This window comes from Primulina tabacum, chromosome 7 (genome assembly GCF_025594145.1).
Source record: "Primulina tabacum isolate GXHZ01 chromosome 7, ASM2559414v2, whole genome shotgun sequence".
In the NCBI taxonomy this organism is placed as follows: domain Eukaryota; kingdom Viridiplantae; phylum Streptophyta; class Magnoliopsida; order Lamiales; family Gesneriaceae; genus Primulina; species Primulina tabacum.
The window spans coordinates 38,345,963-38,365,295 of record NC_134556.1 but is presented as its reverse complement, the minus strand read 5'-3'; the positions used below and the strand labels follow the sequence as shown (position 1 = coordinate 38,365,295).

At 36.2% G+C, this 19,333-nt stretch overlaps 4 protein-coding genes across 7 annotated transcripts; 2 read left to right on the top strand and 2 right to left on the bottom strand.

Annotated features, from left to right (window-relative positions):
* Window positions 1-84: 84 nt before the first annotated feature.
* Window positions 85-3,407, top strand: LOC142551796 (APETALA2-like protein 3). 2 transcript variants are annotated; one of them, XM_075661200.1, is made up of 10 exons: window positions 85-818; window positions 1,200-1,225; window positions 1,325-1,355; window positions 1,453-1,537; window positions 1,625-1,770; window positions 1,861-1,905; window positions 1,987-2,090; window positions 2,197-2,333; window positions 2,483-2,611; window positions 2,939-3,407. In XM_075661200.1, exons 1-10 carry the CDS (start codon window positions 364-366, stop codon window positions 3,182-3,184), a joined length of 1,404 nt encoding a protein of 467 aa, XP_075517315.1. In that variant the 5' UTR covers window positions 85-363; the 3' UTR covers window positions 3,185-3,407. The 2 variants fall into 2 exon arrangements, with proteins under 2 accessions (XP_075517315.1, XP_075517316.1); XM_075661201.1 differs by having other exon boundaries at window positions 87-818; window positions 2,483-2,596.
* Window positions 3,408-5,744: 2,337 nt separating this feature from the next.
* LOC142551795 (putative LRR receptor-like serine/threonine-protein kinase At1g67720) lies at window positions 5,745-11,644 on the top strand. Its single transcript, XM_075661199.1, has 15 exons — window positions 5,745-6,142; window positions 6,742-7,273; window positions 7,364-7,869; window positions 8,121-8,253; window positions 8,436-8,507; window positions 8,605-8,673; window positions 8,758-8,829; window positions 8,968-9,036; window positions 9,191-9,348; window positions 9,500-9,741; window positions 10,146-10,272; window positions 10,339-10,407; window positions 10,520-10,706; window positions 10,878-11,010; window positions 11,105-11,644. The coding sequence occupies exons 1-15, from the start codon at window positions 6,061-6,063 to the stop codon at window positions 11,426-11,428; spliced, it is 2,775 nt and encodes a 924-aa protein (XP_075517314.1). The 5' UTR covers window positions 5,745-6,060; the 3' UTR covers window positions 11,429-11,644.
* A 350-nt stretch (window positions 11,645-11,994) lies between these two features.
* LOC142551797 (small ribosomal subunit protein uS12) lies at window positions 11,995-13,922 on the bottom strand. The gene is made up of 4 exons (XM_075661202.1): window positions 13,778-13,922; window positions 12,611-12,766; window positions 12,400-12,526; window positions 11,995-12,319 (listed from the first exon to the last, which is right to left on the bottom strand). The coding sequence occupies exons 1-4, from the start codon at window positions 13,780-13,782 to the stop codon at window positions 12,179-12,181; spliced, it is 429 nt and encodes a 142-aa protein (XP_075517317.1). The 5' UTR covers window positions 13,783-13,922; the 3' UTR covers window positions 11,995-12,178.
* A 790-nt stretch (window positions 13,923-14,712) lies between these two features.
* LOC142551794 (interactor of constitutive active ROPs 2, chloroplastic-like) lies at window positions 14,713-18,269 on the bottom strand. 3 transcript variants are annotated; one of them, XM_075661197.1, is made up of 4 exons: window positions 18,059-18,269; window positions 17,267-17,383; window positions 16,989-17,145; window positions 14,713-16,551 (listed from the first exon to the last, which is right to left on the bottom strand). In XM_075661197.1, exons 2-4 carry the CDS (start codon window positions 17,284-17,286, stop codon window positions 14,911-14,913), a joined length of 1,818 nt encoding a protein of 605 aa, XP_075517312.1. In that variant the 5' UTR covers window positions 17,287-17,383; window positions 18,059-18,269; the 3' UTR covers window positions 14,713-14,910. The 3 variants fall into 3 exon arrangements, with proteins under 3 accessions (XP_075517312.1, XP_075517313.1, XP_075517311.1); XM_075661198.1 differs by having other exon boundaries at window positions 17,267-17,358; XM_075661196.1 differs by having other exon boundaries at window positions 17,267-18,269.
* Between the last annotated feature and the right edge of the window lie 1,064 nt (window positions 18,270-19,333).

Below are 19,333 nucleotides of genomic sequence, written 5' to 3'. Positions count from 1 at the left end.
AAAAAAAGCATAAATAGTATAGTACACGCGCTAAATCCTTTCTAAATAAATAAATCACGGCTTCGTTTTCTCGAAAACTCCTCTTTGATTTTTCTCCGTGGACTACAAAGCAAAGTAGAAAGACCGTAGAATTCTCAGCTCATAAAAAAAAGTAATGTGTAATTTTCTGTTTTTATCTATACACACTATTTCTCATCTATATATGCTATATAAATTCCTTTCTTCGCCACCACTCTGCTCTCGTTTTCTCTCTCTTATTTGGGTCATGGAACTGCAATTTTAGCTGACAGACGCATTATCATCTTTTGTGTAAGTTTGTGACGTATTTTTGTTCTGGAATTGGGTTTCGAGGATTTTTTCCAGATGCTAAACCTCAATTTGACAATCGATACGATCTTTGATCGAGCTGAAAAGTTATCGGAGAAACAATTAATTGTGTCCGGTGATCATCTGGAGTATTCCGGTAGCTCGAATTCATCTGTTGTGAATGTGGAGACCTCCAGCGCCGCCGGTGATGAGGACTCGAGCTCGAACAACCTTTGCGGTTTTGATATATGGAAGACTAACGGTGAGGATGAGGAAGCAGAGAATCGGACTGGCGGTTATGTGATGAAGGATTTTTTCCCGGCGAAAGGGGCGCCTCGGTGTCAGTTATTGGATCTCTCGGAGAATTACCCGGAGCTGGCGGGGCAGAGGGTAATTACTCAGCAGCAAAGGCGGCAGGTGAAGAAAAGTCGAAGAGGGCCGAGGCCTCGCAGCTCTCAGTACCGTGGAGTCACGTTTTATCGCCGCACAGGCCGTTGGGAATCTCACATTTGGTAAGTGGCAATTGTTAGGGTTCCGATATCGACGAGTTATTTATTTAATTATCTGTTTTCAAGTACGCGTGCGAAACCTGCCGTGCTGTTATGGTGGGATATTCGATTCTGATCGCTGTTATGCATCTAAAAATAAAAACCACAGCAACGAGTACATAATTAAAATCGTTGTGTACGGTGTTTTTCATCTGTCGATTTGTATTGATTGTGTAAATCTACGTTCAATTTGTAAACTCTTTATGGAGTACGTTTTAAAAAAAATAATCTAGAATCTATGGTTTTGATTGCCATTATTTGTTGAATTTGAAGTTTAATTTCCCCAACTTTTTCGTACATTGTTGTCTACTATTAAGATGGATTTTTCATAAATTGTTTCTGCAGGGACTGTGGTAAGCAAGTTTACTTAGGTAAGTAACTTTTACAGTGTTAACGACTTCATTTTGAGTACGTTTTGACTTGGTTCAATTTATTTTGACTTTTCTGAAATTCTATTTGTCAATTCAAAGGGGGATTTGACACTGCTCATGCTGCGGCTAGGTAAGAAATTTTTAATTGTTGTGATTCGACATCAATTTTATGGGTTGAAGTTCTTGAGATTGATAAAATAGGAAATACATGTCAATGTTAATTCTAGGGCATATGATCGAGCTGCATTAAAATTTCGTGGACCGGATGCTGACATAAATTTTAACATCAGTGACTATGAAGATCTTAACGAGGTTCGTGTTACAGACTTATTTATGCTTTTCTTGTATTTTTTTGTTCCTGAAGTGCTTCTGATTTTTCTTGCTTGGTTTTCTACACAGATAAAGGATCTAACCAAGGAAGAATTTGTGCACATTCTTCGTCGCCGGAGTACCGGGTTTTCAAGAGGGAGTTCAAAGTACCGGGGAGTTACACTCCACAAATGTGGAAAATGGGAAGCTCGGATGGGTCAGTTACTTGGCAAGAAGTAAGATGCCAAATATCACTATTTTCTGAACATTTGGGAAGTGATCGATTCATAATTTCATGGCATTAAACATTCTATGTTTCCCTGCAGGTACATATATCTTGGATTGTTTGACAGTGAGATAGAAGCTGCGAGGTCTAAATATTTTGCATTCTTTTTCTCTTTTCTTGTAAAGCTTGTTTGTTTGTCTTGATTGACTTTGTTGATGTTTTTTAGAGCATACGACAAAGCTGCACTAAAATGCAATGGAAGGGAAGCAGTTACCAATTTTGACCCCAGCGCATATGAAGATGAAGTTAGCTTTGAGGCCGATGTTGGAGGTAAACATGAAAACGTGATCAAGAATGAACTGTCATTCAGTCTTTCTCCTAAGTTGCTTTGTCTTTTACTTGATTCACAATTTAAATTTTTCTTTGACATTTCTAGCTGGCCAAAATCATAGTCTAGATTTAAACTTGGGGATAGCTCCACCACATGGCGCCAGTTGCCTAACCCAGAGTATGGGCGTGGGACACTCTCAGCTTCAATACGACTCAGACAAAACTACTGAAAATGGACAAAGGGTACCGTGAAATTTCAGATATGAAGTTTCGACTACTTTGTTCTCTATAATAGATGGAGATTTTTAATAGTTGTTTGGAATAATTTTTGTCTACTCAAACACTTCAAATTCTTTGGAAGCTTGCTTAGCTGTTATCCCATTTCATTGCAGATGCAGACCTTGTCTTTAGCCCTTAGGAGATCTCAGCTACCACATGGATATCTAAATGCATCTGAACCTTTTTTCCAGAGTGGAATGAGTTCCAGTTATGATCCCATTTATCAGGTACACATTTTTCAGGTGAATATCGTACAGGTTCTTTCTTGTTTTTCATCAGTTGCACTTGACTTCTTCTATTAACACTCATTGTTGTAGCATCTTGAACAAGCACCGGGCCATGGCGTGACTCGGGATCTGAGTTAAATCTTTGGAAACCGATTTTTACTCCATGGTCGGCCACATCAATGATATAGTTTGAAATTTAAATGTGCCAGCGCTTTGCATTTAAACAAATCCACAAAGTTCACCTAACACCATATATTCAGTAGCTGAAAGTAGTCGGTCGTGGAACGTGAACATAACCTTTTGGTATTCAAGCATTTTGAGATCTGATTTTTCTTTCTGCAGGGATCAGCTCTAGAGAAGAGTATGGAAGTTGATTCATCAACAAATTTGACCGGGAGAAGCCATCCAAATGTGGTTCCTCCAACACCACTCTTGTCTACTGCAGCATCATCAGGATTCGCTAAATCAACTTTCCCTAATTCCTTTGCTGCTGTCCACCAATCACCATTTGCCGCTAAATCTCAAAACTCTCACCTCCCATCTGTCACGTGCATTAATGACGCATCTCGTTTTTACTTCACAACCTGAAACCAGCAGCATGCAGATTTCTATTTTCAATAACCATCTGAACTACTTAATGTTACCGAAGTTAGCTAAACAATTTAAGAACTGTATTTCAAAGAATTTAATTTCCCAAAAATGTGTCTGATCTTTGCCTTGGTGGTGCAAAGTAGTCTAAACTTTACCATATTTGGTCTGATTAACCGCTACTTTGGGTAATAATATACATGGTTGCAATGCTTCATTGCTATGTGACTTATTTACCTATATATGCTCTTGCTTTTTATATATGAATCGTGAATATGTTTGATGTAGTCGATTCTACGTGTATGGGGTTTAAAACAGCTTTTGTACGATGTTGATGAAACTTTGATCAACATGTTGAGTAGTAAATGGTCACGAATTCTTGTACTAAGCGGGGGACAGCGTAGGACAATATTTTTTAAGTAGTACTGTAGTTTTATCTGCAAAGACTAAGAGCATCCTAGTACTGCATCCTATGTTTTGTCCTTTGGGTACACAGGCTGGCCTCTGCTGTAAAATTCCAACGTGATATCTTGTCATATTAATCATTTTAGTTCTTCAATTTGACCGTGGTGTTGCTTAAAACAGGAAATCCACTGTATTTGGCTGGTCCTTCACGTATCATCATGTTTTTTGGGACATGCACATAAATTAAGCATATTAATAATTCAAATTTTATTTTATTTTATTTTTTTAAAAAACTATTCCTCCTAACCAAGCACTTCAAATGTTTTCTATATGTAGGATATGTGATATGTTCCAGATTTAAAATGTATCGAGTCATAACAAAAATGGGAGCTAGGATAAGATATTTTGATATTGGTATATGCCAAGAATTGGACTTAAGATATGTTTTGCTTATTTGAAGGTAATTCCTAGATTGGCATCCAAATATTTTCCGTAAACAACAGTTATATCCCATTTCTTAAGTTTTACTGTTCCAGGCAATACTTGGAATGACCACTTCTATCTATTAAGCAATTTAGGCCATAGCCAAGGAAGGAACGACGAAATAACATGAACAATAAATTCTCTGTTTATTGAATATTGAACACAAGAAACTCCAATGGCCGTGAGACTTTTGCCGACCGTGATCTGAAATTGGCTCGATTTTCTGTTCAACTTATTCATTTCAAGGACATGCATGTATCCAAACATTTTGTAAAATACGTGTTTTTTACACCAATTGGATTTTGTTAAATCATATTTTCAATAATATGTATATGTGTATATATATATATATATATATATATATATATATATGATGCTTCAAAATTATAGAGTAGACATAATAGATGGTACAAGGTGCAACAAAAAAGTGCGTAAAGAAAAAGATTGATTTCACCTGACAACTGTGTTGCATGTGTTGATGATATTACTTGGCTTTGCCTTAAATATGACTTGTGTAAGTAATAAAGCAGAGTTCCTTCTTCTTGTATTCAGAAGATCTGGGCAGTACTTATAATGCACGCTTTTATCTCTTGAGCTAGGTTCCGAACTCTTTTCGAGGGACAAAGAGGGATGCTCAAAAATTCTTTTATTCTGTATTGAAAAAAGTACAAGGGAAAAATGTTATCAATTTAAGGAAAGACTATTTTCATCTATTATGTTTGTGAGAGATGGAAAGCAAAGCGACTTGTAGGAGAAGGTTTAGTCCAGATAATCTTTCATTCAATTCAATAGTTGGAAAAGAACTTTCATTTGTCGGGACCCATGTATGATTTGTTTTTGTCTACAAAAATTATGATAAAAGTATTTCATATTTTTGAGATGATGTGCTACAAAATAAGCAGCCCACTACTGTATACTATCGGAGGTCCGTTACAGTTTCTTTGGGAGATCTGGCCCCGTACATCCTTTAACTAGCCCACTACAGCCCATTGCATCGCGGACAGGTCCAGTTACGTAGGACAAGGACAGCAATCCCGTGTTTAGAGATCTCGTACTCGCATTCCAGATATCCAATCATCCACTGCCACGTCGCTATTTGGACCCACTGATCCGTATTATTATTATTTTATATTATGACAGCCGATATATTCGAAAACGATCAATCTATTAATGAGATATATTAATTGTATCAATTTTGGTTAGTTAATTAAATGACAATAATGCTGAAATTTTATCCAACTTGTGTTTAAAAGTATGAGAAGCCATTGATGCTATAGACATGACTTTGTTTTATGAATAGAAATTGATATTTACTCTCAAATAAAAATATGTTATTATCGATCTTATTTTAGTATAAAAGAAAATAACTAAATAGATAAACAAACAATTGAACAAATATTCAAACATAGACAATAAAAATAACTATTTTAGAAGACATCAAAATATTTAATTTCATAATTATCCATCTTATCTTACTAAAATCTTCTCGAATTCACTCTATATTTTATACAGAAAAAATTTAAACAAAACTTTTTTTTAAATCAAACTTTTTTTTTAAAATTTAAAATAATTTTATATTAATTATTTAATATTATTTGATCAATTTAAAAATAATATATATATTAAATTGTTTCAGGCATGGTTGAATTCCTGTTGCTGCTGTCATCAAGACTCCTTCCCACGCTCAAGAACAGTCTCTCTCACCGCAACTTGATACTTAAATTAGTAGTAGTCGATCATTTAAAAACGATCATTCAAAGATAAATTTTTAGATGACTTTTTTATCTTCACTAATCTTCTTTACCAAATCACTGAAAGTTCGCCAATTCATTTTCCCATTTACGCAATTCAAATTTTCCGTAATCTTTTTCCCTGCATATGCATTACTTTTTTGGCAGACCCCTTTTTTCTCCTTTTTAATCATGTTTATGGCTTCATCTTCTTGGTAAGGGGGCATCTTTTTCATCATATTAGTGCAGAAACAAGTGATGGGGGCCGTTGAAATTTTCTTAGTTTTTCTCACTTTTTCTGCCCTTCTTCTTATGGATGCTGCCTCAGCCCAGATGCCGGGTATCTCTCTTCGTTGCTATATGTATATTTTGTATCTTTGTTTGTATTGGTATTCAGTTTTTTTAGCTATTTTCTGAGTTGGGCTGATCTTTGAACAATAATTTACTTCAGTCATTAATTTATATTCCGAACTGCTACTGCTTATGATGGATTAGGTTCTTGATTTTGGCTAATCGTCGTTGTTGGTGAAGGAGAAATTACTAGCCACAGATTCCTTTAAGGTAGTTGTAGGTATGAGGAATGGGTATAAGAATATAAGAAATACTTTCTGTGATGCGTGGAACAAGGAATTTTTTGTGAGGATATTTGTTGGGAAAAAACGGAGTTGTTGAAATAAATACGGAGGTAAAAAGCTAGAGTTTAATTTGAGAGCATTGAAACTGTGGAGGGGAAACGTCTATGAACTTCACTTAGTTCATGTTATAATCCCTCGCTGCAATGCATTTGAGATTACGAGGGAATTGAGGAACCACTTGAACCTCTTCTGATTAGAAGGTTTTTCCGATCTTAGAGTAGGCAAATATGTTATAAAGAAGAAATAATTTTGCGGATGGCAACTATCTTCTTGCTCTTCTAACATCGATAACCATATGATGCAGGCTTCGTAAGTTTGGACTGTGGTGGTAACACTAGTTTCACAGATGATCTAGGCCTTATATGGACTCCCGATAACCAGATGACCAGAGGGGAAACCACTAAGATATCTGTATCAAATGAGAATAGAAAACAGTATACAACACTGAAATACTTTCCAGCGGATGATAACAAATATTGTTACACTCTTGATGTGGTTCCCAGGAACAGGTACCTTATCAGAGCAACATTCTTATATGGTAACTTTGATAACAGCAACGTGTATCCCAAGTTTGATATTTCGTTTGGGCCAACTCGTTGGGCTACCATAGTGATTTCTGATGCAAGCACGATAGAGGTAGAAGAGTTGATATTTCTAGCTATAGATACCACCGTTGGAATTTGCTTGTCCAATGCTACTACAGGACAGCCGTTTATATCTACCCTTGAGCTCAGAAAGTTTAATGGTTCCATCTATCTTAACCAATATGAGAATCAGTTCTTTCTCAGCGTGTCAGCAAGAATAAACTTCGGTGCAGATAGTGTTGATCCCGTGAGGTATATGCATGAAATATTGAACTTGTGAAGTTGTATGATGTCCTAATTAGAATCTTGTAATCTGATTTTAGCCACATTCTTTCTCCACAGGTATCCAGATGATCCATTTGATCGATTATGGGAGTCCGACTCTCTGAAAAAGCCCAACTACCTTGTTGATGTCGCTCCCGGAACCGAAAAAATATCTACTCGAATGCCCATTGATGTTAGCAATGATGAAAGACCGCCTCAGAAAGTGATGCAGACAGCTGTAGTTGGCAGGAATGGAACATTAACATACCGCTTAAATCTTAATGGTTTTCCTGGTTTTGGTTGGGCGTTCTCATACTTTGCTGAGGTTGAAAATTTTGGTGCAAGTGATAGTAGAAAATTTAAGTTTGTGCTCCCTGGCGACTCTGAAGTTAGCAAGCCCGTTGTAAATATCCAAGAGAATGCACAAGGAAAATATCGTCTGTATGAGCCTGGATACTTCAACATCTCTCTCCCATTTGTGTTATCTTTCGGATTTGAGAAAACTTCTGATTCTACTATGGGCCCTCTCATAAATGCAATGGAAATTAACAAGTATTTGAAAAAGAGTGACGGTTCTGCAGATGGTAAGATAAAGTTAATTTCTTTAACATGTGAAGAATGCACTCTTACCGTTGCAGAAACTTGAGTATAAGTTACAGTTGCTGCTGTTAAATTACCTGCATTATGAATGAATCATAATTAATCTCTATATCCCATGATTTCTCTTATTTACAGAAAACTTATAGAAACTGAATGTTTAGAAAGAGTTTTACATCATTCTCTGTTTTTCCTTGAAGCTTCAAAATTTTCTGATACATTTTCACGTGAGTTGCAGGAGCAATTTTTTCTGGTGTAATCACAACTTATGCGTCGGCTGAATGGGCCAAAGAGGGCGGTGATCCATGCCTCCCTGTTACCTGGTCATGGGTTCAGTGTAGTTCAGATCCCCAACCAAAAATAATATCCATGTAAAACTATGCCCGTTTCATCTTTTTAAATCATTAAGATTTATAAGGATAGATACTACGTTAGAACCCGGTTTCATAACATACACGCATATGCTTTAAAACTCTATCTTTGAGTTACAATCCTTGCTTAAATTTAATCTAATTCTTGATTTCTTTTATATGGTGTCGTTTGTAATGGGCAGTAAATTGTCCGGGAAGAACTTGACAGGAGAAATTCCGTCAGAGTTCACAAACTTGGATGGCCTTGTTGAGTTGTAAGTCGCGGGGTCAGCCTTTTGTTTTCTTTATTTTTTCCTAGGAGAAAAATTCATAAATGTATTTTGTCAACAAAAATATTCATTTTGTTTGCAGATGGCTTGATAATAATTCACTGAGTGGTTCTATTCCTGATTTTTCCCGTTGCCGGAACTTGAAAACAATGTAAAGTTTGGGCCTATCTTGTTGTTTTTGTATATTACTAAATTTAATTAAATATTTAGATGAGTTGCAATTTGGAATCACCAGACATATTGAAGATAATCAGCTGACTGGTGAGCTGCCTTCTTCGCTTGCGAGTCTACCAAATTTGAGAGAACTGTAAGTTTGAAAAGGCAAAATATCAGTCTGTATTATGAATTTTTTAACCATTACACTAAGCTCCGTTGAACTTCATTTTTCAAAGGATTGTTTAGTGATGTTTCTTTTAATTATTGATGATTAATGATAATGATGCAGGTATATTCAGAACAATATGTTGTCAGGAAGAGTGCCATCAGGTCTTCTCAACAAAGATCTCATTTTGAAGTGCGTTTACTTACTTCTCATTGATGAGGCGAAAATCAAAGTTTACTTGTTAAGAAATTGTCGGGCTGATAGTTGCATACCTCAGGACGAGGGGAATGGAAGGAGCCATTAAAAAATTCGTCTTTACCTAATTTATACTTTACATATGTTTCAGCTACACGGGAAATGTACATCTTCATGAGGGAAGTAAAGGGAGCCATAAACCAAATATTATCATAGGATCATCCGTAGGAACTGCTACTGTTTTGCTCATCGCTGGTATTACTTGCTATGTCCTGATTTCCAAAAGAAACAAGAAGTCTCCGAAGCAAGGTCAGTTCAGATGAAATATTTTCTTCTCAAGTCTGCCATTATGATTTAGAAAGAATTAGAAATTGAATAGTATGCTCTAGTACTATATTTGGTATAATTAACGAATGATTCAATTGAATCAACAATTAAAAGTTCATATTTTTCTTCACAGATCAAGTTCGACATGATTTGGCCGCTCACAAGTTTTCCTCTTCTGCGGGAGACGGTGCAGCAGAAGCTGCACATTACTTCACTTTATCTGAGATTGCAGATGCGACGAAGAACTTTGAGAGACAAGTTGGATTTGGAGGCTTTGGGGTGGTCTATTATGGGAAACTGAAGGATGGAAAAGAAATTGCAGTCAAAGTTTTGACAAACGATTCCTTCCAGGGAAAACGAGAATTCTCGAACGAGGTTTATTTTACTATTCAAAATGGTTTGTTTGTTTTGGATGGAAGTGATTACTTCCACTTCAATTTGGATGTTTTAGCTGTTAAGCACAAAAATAATCTCTCCATAAAAAAGAAGTGAAAATTTCGGATGAAATTATCATCTTGACCAATAAATTAGGATGATATAAAAACACAGATCTTCTCTGTGGACCTGTATTTTAGACTAGTGGTCAATAGTTGATTTACTTTGAATGTTGTAACTTAGCAATCGTGAAATCTTTTTACAATCCTGTCGTGGTTTGAACCACTCAAGACAGTTAATTTTATGGAAAGTAATTTTTTGCATTTATTACAACTACCGATCTGTGTCACTCAACATGATTTACCATGCCCTCTTGTTGACGCTAAATTATTCAATTAAAACAGGTGGCTCTTCTTTCAAGGATACACCATAGGAATCTATTACAGTTTCTCGGATACTGCCAAGAAGGTGGGAAAAATATACTTGTGTACGAGTTCATGCACAATGGAACTCTTAAGGAACATTTATATGGTACGCATACATTTTTTAAATGAAAAAATTGCAGACGATGTGTTAACTTTATTTATATTTTCCTAGGACCTTTAATGCATGAAAATGGTATTAGTTGGATTAAGCGACTCGAGATTGCTGAAGACGCCGGAAAAGGTTGGTTCACTAGACTGGTTGGTTTAGTTTTACAAGGAAATAAATAAAAAGGAAAAATAGTCGAGAATATGATAATCAAAATATGCAAGGCATTTTCTAATTTTCGTTTCAGGAATTGAGTACCTGCATACTGGTTGTGTTCCGTCAATCATCCATCGGGATTTGAAAACAAGCAATATTCTTCTTGATAAGAACATGAGAGCGAAGGTGTCAGATTTTGGTCTTTCAAAACTAGCAGTAGATGGAGCTTCTCATGTCTCGAGCATGGTTCGAGGAACTGTTGGTTATCTGGATCCTGAGTAAGCGTTTTTTTCCTCATTTGTTCCAAGTTTCTAGCTCACAAAATGTGGGTTAGCAAACACTATCTATTGATTAGCTATCAATAATCGCAAGAAAGTCTTGTGACGCAATGTGAGTTAAAACAATAAAAGTTGTGGCAAGAAATATAAAGTTGATATCATGCAATGCAGATATTATATCTCCCAGCAGTTAACAGACAAAAGCGATGTCTATAGTTTTGGGGTAATACTCTTGGAGTTAATATCAGGTCAAGAAGCGATTTCAAATAACTTTGGACCTAACTGCAGAAATATCGTCCAATGGGTAAGCTTGCCAGTACATAAAGATATTTTAGAATCTCGACGTTTAAAGAAAATAACATCACTTGTCATTGGTCATCTTGGTTGTACTCTTGTAGGCGAAGCTGCATATAGAGAGCGGTGACATACAAGGGATAATTGACCCTTCATTGCGTGAATACGACATTCAGTCAATGTGGAAGATAGCTGAAAAGGCGTTGATGTGCATTCAACCTCATGGGAGCATGAGGCCATCAATCTCAGAAGTTGTTAAAGAGATTCAAGATGCAATATCTATAGAAGCAACTAGAGACGGTAGTTCGGGTGAAGTATCGAAGCTTTCTGTTCATTCTTCGGCTAACAGGGCGGGTTCAGCTGATTTTGGAATTGGTGAACACTTCCTGTCTATTGACGACTCAGTCACGCAGCCAACTGCTCGATAGAACAAATGTGTTCAAAGTAGTGATAGTCTTCTTCCCATTTCTTGATTGATGTAAACATTTTGTCGATTGATTTTTTTATCGTTGTCCCACTGGATGAAGCAAATTTTTTTTATTTTGAAGAAATGAAATTTTTTTGATGTATAGATCTTGTCTCGGACGAATACATATTGTTTTGAAATTTTTGTTAATTAAGTGTCAATTATCGCTTTTGTGAAACTGCATTCAAGTCTTCGTTTCATACATCTCTGGTCGAACCCTGTAATCTCAATCTGGTTTGCACGCTGGGGAAGCTAGAAGGTATCCAAAATTCTGGTTCAATTCACAAAATACGGACAAAGATGAGCAAAAGAGAGATTTCTAGAATTTCGGATACGAACCAGAATTTCGTTACTAAAATGTTCTCATTCAACTTTAGATCATAATATGTAGTTTGTTTATTGTAAAACTAAATATTAATAAAGGAATATTTTTAGTAAGACTTTGAAGAAAATCAAGAAGCCTGGAATAAATTATAAAACGGATGAAAAGTTGGAGATGGTCATGAATGCTACCGGAAAGGTGTGAACAACATCAACTAAATTGAACTAATGAGTTCATCAAATTCCAAAGGAACTAATATAATGAAGTTTAAAGTGGGTGAAGCTGTCACACAGTAAATTAATGGGAAAATAATAGAAACAAACTAGAATTCACTCAACACTCGAATGAATCATCAAAAACTTGTGCAGACTCAGTAGCCAGGCCAGATGACTAAGACCTAGGCTTTTCTTTTTTCTCCTTGAAGAGGGCCAAGAGAGAGACGCCAGACACCTTCACCACCTTAAATCTAACACCAGGGATATCTCCCACAGCATGGCCTTTACGCCCAAATCCAGCGATCAATACTTCATCCTGTACAATCAAATTTGCGAATTTTTCATCATTAAATAAAGCGTCATAATGACAACAAGTAACGGGAATTGGGAACTCACATTTTCCTCGATATAGTTTAAGCAACCATCATTGGGAACAAAAGCTGCAATCTTCTTGCCATTCTTGATGAGTTGAACTCTAGCACATTTACGGATAGCAGAGTTTGGCTGTTTGGCTTCAATACCTCTGCATGTTTAAATACAACAATATAATTTGCCAAATTACCATGAAAGAGAGAATGAAAACTAGGCAGAAAACGTAGATTCTCACATCTTCTCGAGAACTATGCCTTTGGCATGAGAAGACCCAGCAAAAGGTTTCTTCCATTCATTACCAAGGTGAGATTTCTTGTAGGCCTTGTCAGCCCATCTTTGCCTTCGACGGTGGGACTTGAGTTTACGACCAGCTCCCATACCACGTGTCTTCCTGTGAAATGATAAATGAGAATCTGGATCCACTCAATAGATGCAGAGCACTAAAATTAATGTTCGAGGCCAGCTTTGTGAGGAGTAAAATGGATATGCTAGTCATGCCAAATATTTGTTACCACACAAATGATCTTTATTAATGGAATAGCAAGATGATTAATATATAATTAGAATTGAAATCACAGAGGCCTCCACGGTTACCCACATCATGCAATTGCATATATAGCTGGTTTAGCAAGATGACTAATATATCATTAGAATTGAAATCACAGAGGCCTCCACCATTACCCACATCATGCAACTGCATATATAGCTGGGTAAAAAACGCAATATACTGTCAGGTATTATTGCTTCAATGGCGATTCCTGCCCGAGATATAGTGCCCATTCAACAGTCTCGGCCTACTTCAAGAATACTAGCTACTGCAAAAGGGACTATATCACCAATAAAGTCTCTAACAATTCTACAAGTAGTTGTTTCCTTTTCTGCACAAGGTTCAAAATTTTCTTGATTGGACTTCTCAACATTTGTATATTAGCTTATACAAGGTAAAACACAAAAACAAGATACCGCCACATCCACCTGAGTAGTCAAAACAATACCTTGAGGCCATCCAAAATCTTAAAACTAGTGACTTGATAAAGATTGCATTTACGTAACATATAGGTTTCTAGCGAAATACAGGCCAACCTTCTACAGAATCACCCACTTTTAAAATTACCACAACTCAACAAGAAGCGTCAGCTACAATAAGATCTAAAATACATTTCGTTCACTGGAAATGTACTAACAGCAATCAAAATAGAATCCCGGTCTTCAATCATTTGACAGGCACCCACCCAATCACATCGAATACCACAGAAAACCCGCGATACAAAACTAACAAAGACATTTGAAAACAAGACAATGCAAATCGGTAAAATTTCAATAAAAACAGAGTGCAAATAGTTTTCGCGACCACACAACAAAACACACTTGGAAACAGAGATGATGAAAAAAAGTAGCATACCCCATGATGGCAGAGTAGAGAGAACAATAGGGAGGCTTTTGTTTGCCGGTTGAACTGCGTAATCGGAGCCGCCGATTTGAGCTCTTAAAACCCTCACGAGAGAATATGACGACGGTAGTGAGCTTCTTATTTATATACGCTAGCATTTTGGGCCTTCTTGAGGCGTAATGTTGGAACTGGGCCAATTATGTGGGTAGTCTAGTTGCAATGTTCGTGGATCGATAGGCCCATTAAACTGGTCCAAATGGCCCAAATGATCTTTCTATTAATTTTTTTTTACCAATTTCAAATACGGTTGTCATATTCATTACGAATAAAATGTGTGTGTGTGTGTGTGTATATATATATTTAAAATTTTATGTATGTAATTTTTTTAGTGTCATTTATATATGGCATTTTAAAAACAAAATTTCTCAACTCAAAGTATCCTACCTATCTACAAATTTCTTGCTTCCGCTCATAATCACCATGTTAGTTATATATATATATGCAAAAATTTGTGTGAGACGGTCTCACGGGTCGTATTCTATAAGACGGATCTTTTATTTGAGTCATCCATGAAAAATATTACTTTTTATTCTAAGAGTATTACTTTTTATTGTGAATATCGATAGGGTTGACCCGTCTCACAGATAAAGATTCGTGAGACCGTCTCACAAGAGACCTACTCGCATTTCACGTGCATATATAAATTCATGTTATCATGTATGATCATTTTATACTTTAATATAATATTTTTAAATTTAAATCAATGCGAAAACTAATGAGTGGAAGAAAATAATATCAATTAAATAGAAATTGTTGAAAAATGTCAGATTTTGTCTTCTATGAGTTCAAAAATCTTCATTAATCATATCTCTTTTAAAAAAAAAATTATATAAGCTAACAAAAAGGGGAGATTATTTAGGAAAAGTCTGAAAAGATTTCACCAAACATTTAGTAAGATAACAGGATGATTATCACCTTCAAGATAGCAATACATTATACATACATAAAATAAAAATTCCAATGTATCCGAACTGAATTTTCTCCAACATCGATGTAAAACAATGACATTGTAATTTAACAGCCAATTACAAAAACTGAATGCTAGAACTTCATGCAAAGGAAATGAACCCCCAACGTTGTAATGTCTATTTCTGGACTTTCTTCAACAGCACTCCAATCATCTTCAGCATGTTACCGTTCTTCTTCTTTGGTGAATCGTCATCCGTATCTTCGGAGCATGGAGAACCCCACTTCCCACCGATCATATTGTACTCGAGAGATCCTGTTCGTTCGATATATTTGTCTCTGTCTCCATTTGAGAGTATTGCAGCAGCTACCTCAGCAGCCTTCCTCCATTGGTCTGACTGCACCTTCAATCTTCTTAAGTCAGCTTCCATCTCCGAGCAAGCGGCTTGTGCTGCATCGAGCTGCTCGGTTACACGTGCTGCTTTTCTACGACTTTTTTCCTCTTCTTCCGTCAAATAAGCAAGTCTCCTCAGGGCCTCTTGTTCCGCAGCTCTTGCCGATTCGGCTGAAGCAAGAGCTTCATCGTTCGCTTTGTTTTTCTCCTTTTCCCTCTTCAAGATTTCGAATTTCAGCGTTTCATTTTCTTCTGTGAGGTTCTGCAGCCATGTTTCTTTATCCAATATGTTTGACGTCAGATTTTGTATAATTGATTCTGAGTTCTTGAGCTCGATTTCAAGTTCGGTTTCTTCCATCTTCATATTCAGTCCCTTGTTCTCACATGAAGCACTGTGCAATTCATTTTCATTTTGAATAAGCTTTCCCCTCAATTCTTCAACTTCAGCCATGGATGCTTTTAGTTTTTCCTCCAATTCAGCTTCTCTTTTACACGAGTCTGATTTTGTACGCTCCACGAGTTCATAAGCGTCCCTTATCTGCAGTGTGCTTCGAACATATTCATCTCGGTACATGCTGTCAGCAGCCTCCAGGGCAGCTCTTAATTGACTGACTTCATGTTTCGTATCAATGAGTTCAGCCTTTAGCAGTTCCGATTCATCATCTTCCCTGAGACCCGAAGAGATTTTGATGTCATCTAAAGAGTCTGCTGAGATTTTGCATCTGTTGCTTAGATCAGCCTGGAGGTTGCTCACAATTCCCTCAAAAGAATTCTCTCTATCCTTCGACTGCTCCAACTCCAGTAGCAAGGCTTTATACGATTCCATGGTATTAGCATGCTCAGATTGCAGTGTTTCCTCAGCAGATTTAATAACATCCAATTGCATTTGTACCTGACTAACTTCTTCCAGTGCTAGAGCTTCTGATTCTCTGCTGTCATTTAACTGGTTCTTTAACGTCTCGACCAAATCAAGAGTTTCTGTGAGTTCGAATCTCAAGCTTTGAATCTCGGTATGAGCTGATTCCACGTGCCTTGCTCGAGAAGCTTCCAACTCTGAAACCCTGTCCAGCTGAAGATTGAGCCTATGTATCTCATTCATAGCAGAAGCCAAAGCAGCGGAGTCCATCAAGTGCTGCTTATGTACAGCCTCTAGTTCAGATTGCCACTCTCTATCCCGATCCTGAGAGATCTTGCGTAGCTCTTGGAATCGAGCTTCCTCAGAATCAGAAAGCTCGTTCAGTTCCTTTCGAGTCTCCTCGAGTTCAGAAGACATGGCAGCGAGTCGTCTCTTCGCTTCTTCAGCTTCTTGTCGAGCCTTTATCTTCAATGACTCGGATGAGTTCAACTGGTCTTTGGCCTTCTTCAGATCATCTTGAAGCTGGGAAAGTTGGGGTTCTAATTCAGACTCTCGGCTTGACCTTCTCTTCTGTAATGTTGGGTGAAAATATGTCAAATTGATTAAGACTAGCTTTATTCAAAGAATTTTGAGCTAGCAGCAGCGGTAAACCAATTAGCCGAGCTCTAGCAAAGAAGCTTTGCTCATTCGGTCTTGGTTCAAGTCACGGCATTTGTGTGTGGAAAAGCATGAATTGACACCAAATTACATGGATAGGAAACAAATGCAAGTCACATTGAAACCCCGAGGCACCTCCACCAACAAGGTTTCACTGTGAAAAGCATTAGGAAACATAAAAAACAAAAGATTTTTTAATCATGAATAACACATTCACATTAGCCATCATGTATGGGAAGGAGCTACACAGCACTACTATTTACTAGCACATATAACTCAGAGACAACTGATTTCGGTCTAATATCAGTTTCGTAAGTATTCATGTCTGAAAGGATCTCACACATACACACCTCAGATGCCGAAACTTTAGAACTTTTGTCTTTGGTTGTTTTGCTAACTGTATTTGGAGATGAAACCAAACCAGAATCTGATCCCAAAGTTTTAAGCTTCCAGGATGCAACAGATGTCGCAGGAGACGGATTTTTAGGCACTTTGAGGCTTGCCGGTCTGTGATTAAATCATGAAAACCCAATGATCCAAAATATTAAACTTGTATTGAAAACAACAGAGCAAAAAGTACTTGTCAAACTAGAAAAAGAGAGAGTGCAGTATCATGAATTGAAGCTACCTTGATGTAGGGGTCTGCATTTTCTATCGCTCAGTAGTAATGAAGATGAAGCAAACTAAATATCTTCAACGGCCCACCTCTGACCCACAACCCTGCAATTTTCAGACAGTTCTTTTCTGGAAGGAAACTTTGAAACACACAAATAAAGCTTCAACGGAGGAAACCCAAAGTCTAATCTTTAAATCATGCAAAAAAATTCCTTCAAAGCAACACCACAGAAACAACTTCCACTTCCACCAACCAAACCCACAATACAAGGAAAATGCATTTCGAGAAACATTTGATAGGAGAGCAAAGCTAGTAGCTTTCGAAGCATAAATAAATATTATCGTGCAATAAATTATTTCTTTCCATGCTTTTACTTCATTTTTACTCATGGAATTACACTGTATAAAGGAATACTTAAATTACAATACTGATATCCAGACGGTATGTCGGTATCATCAAACCAACCGAATATACTGATCCCACATAATATCACAACGACATGCTACAAAATATATGAAAAAAAAAAAAGATTACCACCAAATCATTTTACTTCTGAAACAAATAGATCTACACAAGAAAAAGTAAGTACAAAAATCAAAATACTCCCACAAAAACCCATTAGACAAAATGAGCCTCGCGGAAATCACACACACACATCAAACTCCCATGTTGGAGCCTCGGATATTTAAGTCCTGACTAACTCCCCTATAAGACACGGATTTTGATCAGAAAAACTAATAATTAATTCCTTTAACAAAGGAAAAAGAAATGAAACCAACTCCTTGGCGGTTGCTGCAAACATACCAAGCAGAATGGTGGAGAATTGTGAGTCCGGTGTGCGTGGAGATGAAGAAAAGAAGAAGAAGGCCAAGTGCCCAAGATCGCCTCAAAAAAGGTTGTATTCTTACAATGTTATTTCCAACAGCTCCTGTTTTGCATTCACTGTGAAGGAAAAAAATGAGACACTGTCTCTGGAGACCAAATGCTGGAGAGGGGCAGGGGAGGGAAGCTGGCCAATTGGAAAAAGCAATCTTCATTTATTAGTAACATTACCAATTTTATATATATTGTTTAATGTTTTTAAAATATTATTTTTATAAATATAAGTGATTATTTTAAAAAATAAGATAGTTTTTTTATATATCTTCCTTTGGATGCTAAAGAGAGCAATCTGGAACTCTAAATTTGTTTATTTAAAATTAATCTTAGTTCTGAGTTTAAAAAACTAATTTGATGGGAAGGACAGAATCTCCCCAGATTTCTATATTTATTAAGGGATAGTATTTCATAAAAATAAATTTTCAGTCTCTAAATGTATGATCTCAGAAATAAACTCAAACTTAAATTATAAACATGCACATGTACACTACAAATAATATCCAATTACATATTTTTAATTTTAGTATGGAGTAGTTTTTGTAATAATAATAAAAAAAACCTGTTCATAATCAATTTGGTCTTTTTTAGATTTATAATATAATATTTTTTCTCTACTCATTCTTTTAAATAAACATTTTATGTCATGGAATTTTGAGCAGGAAATTTCAAGAGTGGTTTTCATGATAATTTTCTCGATTTTTTTTTTATTTTTTTATGCATAGAAAAACTGTGTGCAAAATTATTAATTTGTATACATTTGAGGTTTCAATCAACTAATAAGAGATCTTAGTTAGGTATTCATATTTTTTTTCTTATAATTTGTATATTTTTTTATTTTTTATTTCATAACTGAGATGTTTTTTTAATTTTTCATCTTATCATGGTGAATTATTATTTTTAGTCATTTAACTTATATTTTTGTTCACTTTTTATCTTCTAATTTGTATTTTGTTCATTTTTTGTCTTTTTTTACTCACAGACACGACTATCGAAACTCGGGTAAAAATAAGACCAAAAGCGAAAAAAAATATACACAAATTACATGATTAAAAATTAAAACAGAAAATTCACCGTAATCGCACTAAAATTGTAATTAAATGTACCGACTAAAAGTGAAAATATTACAAATTGTAGGACAAAAACCGCAACTTTCTCTTGCTCTAATTCTAAGACTTTATCAAGGACAAAGCCTCAAGACTC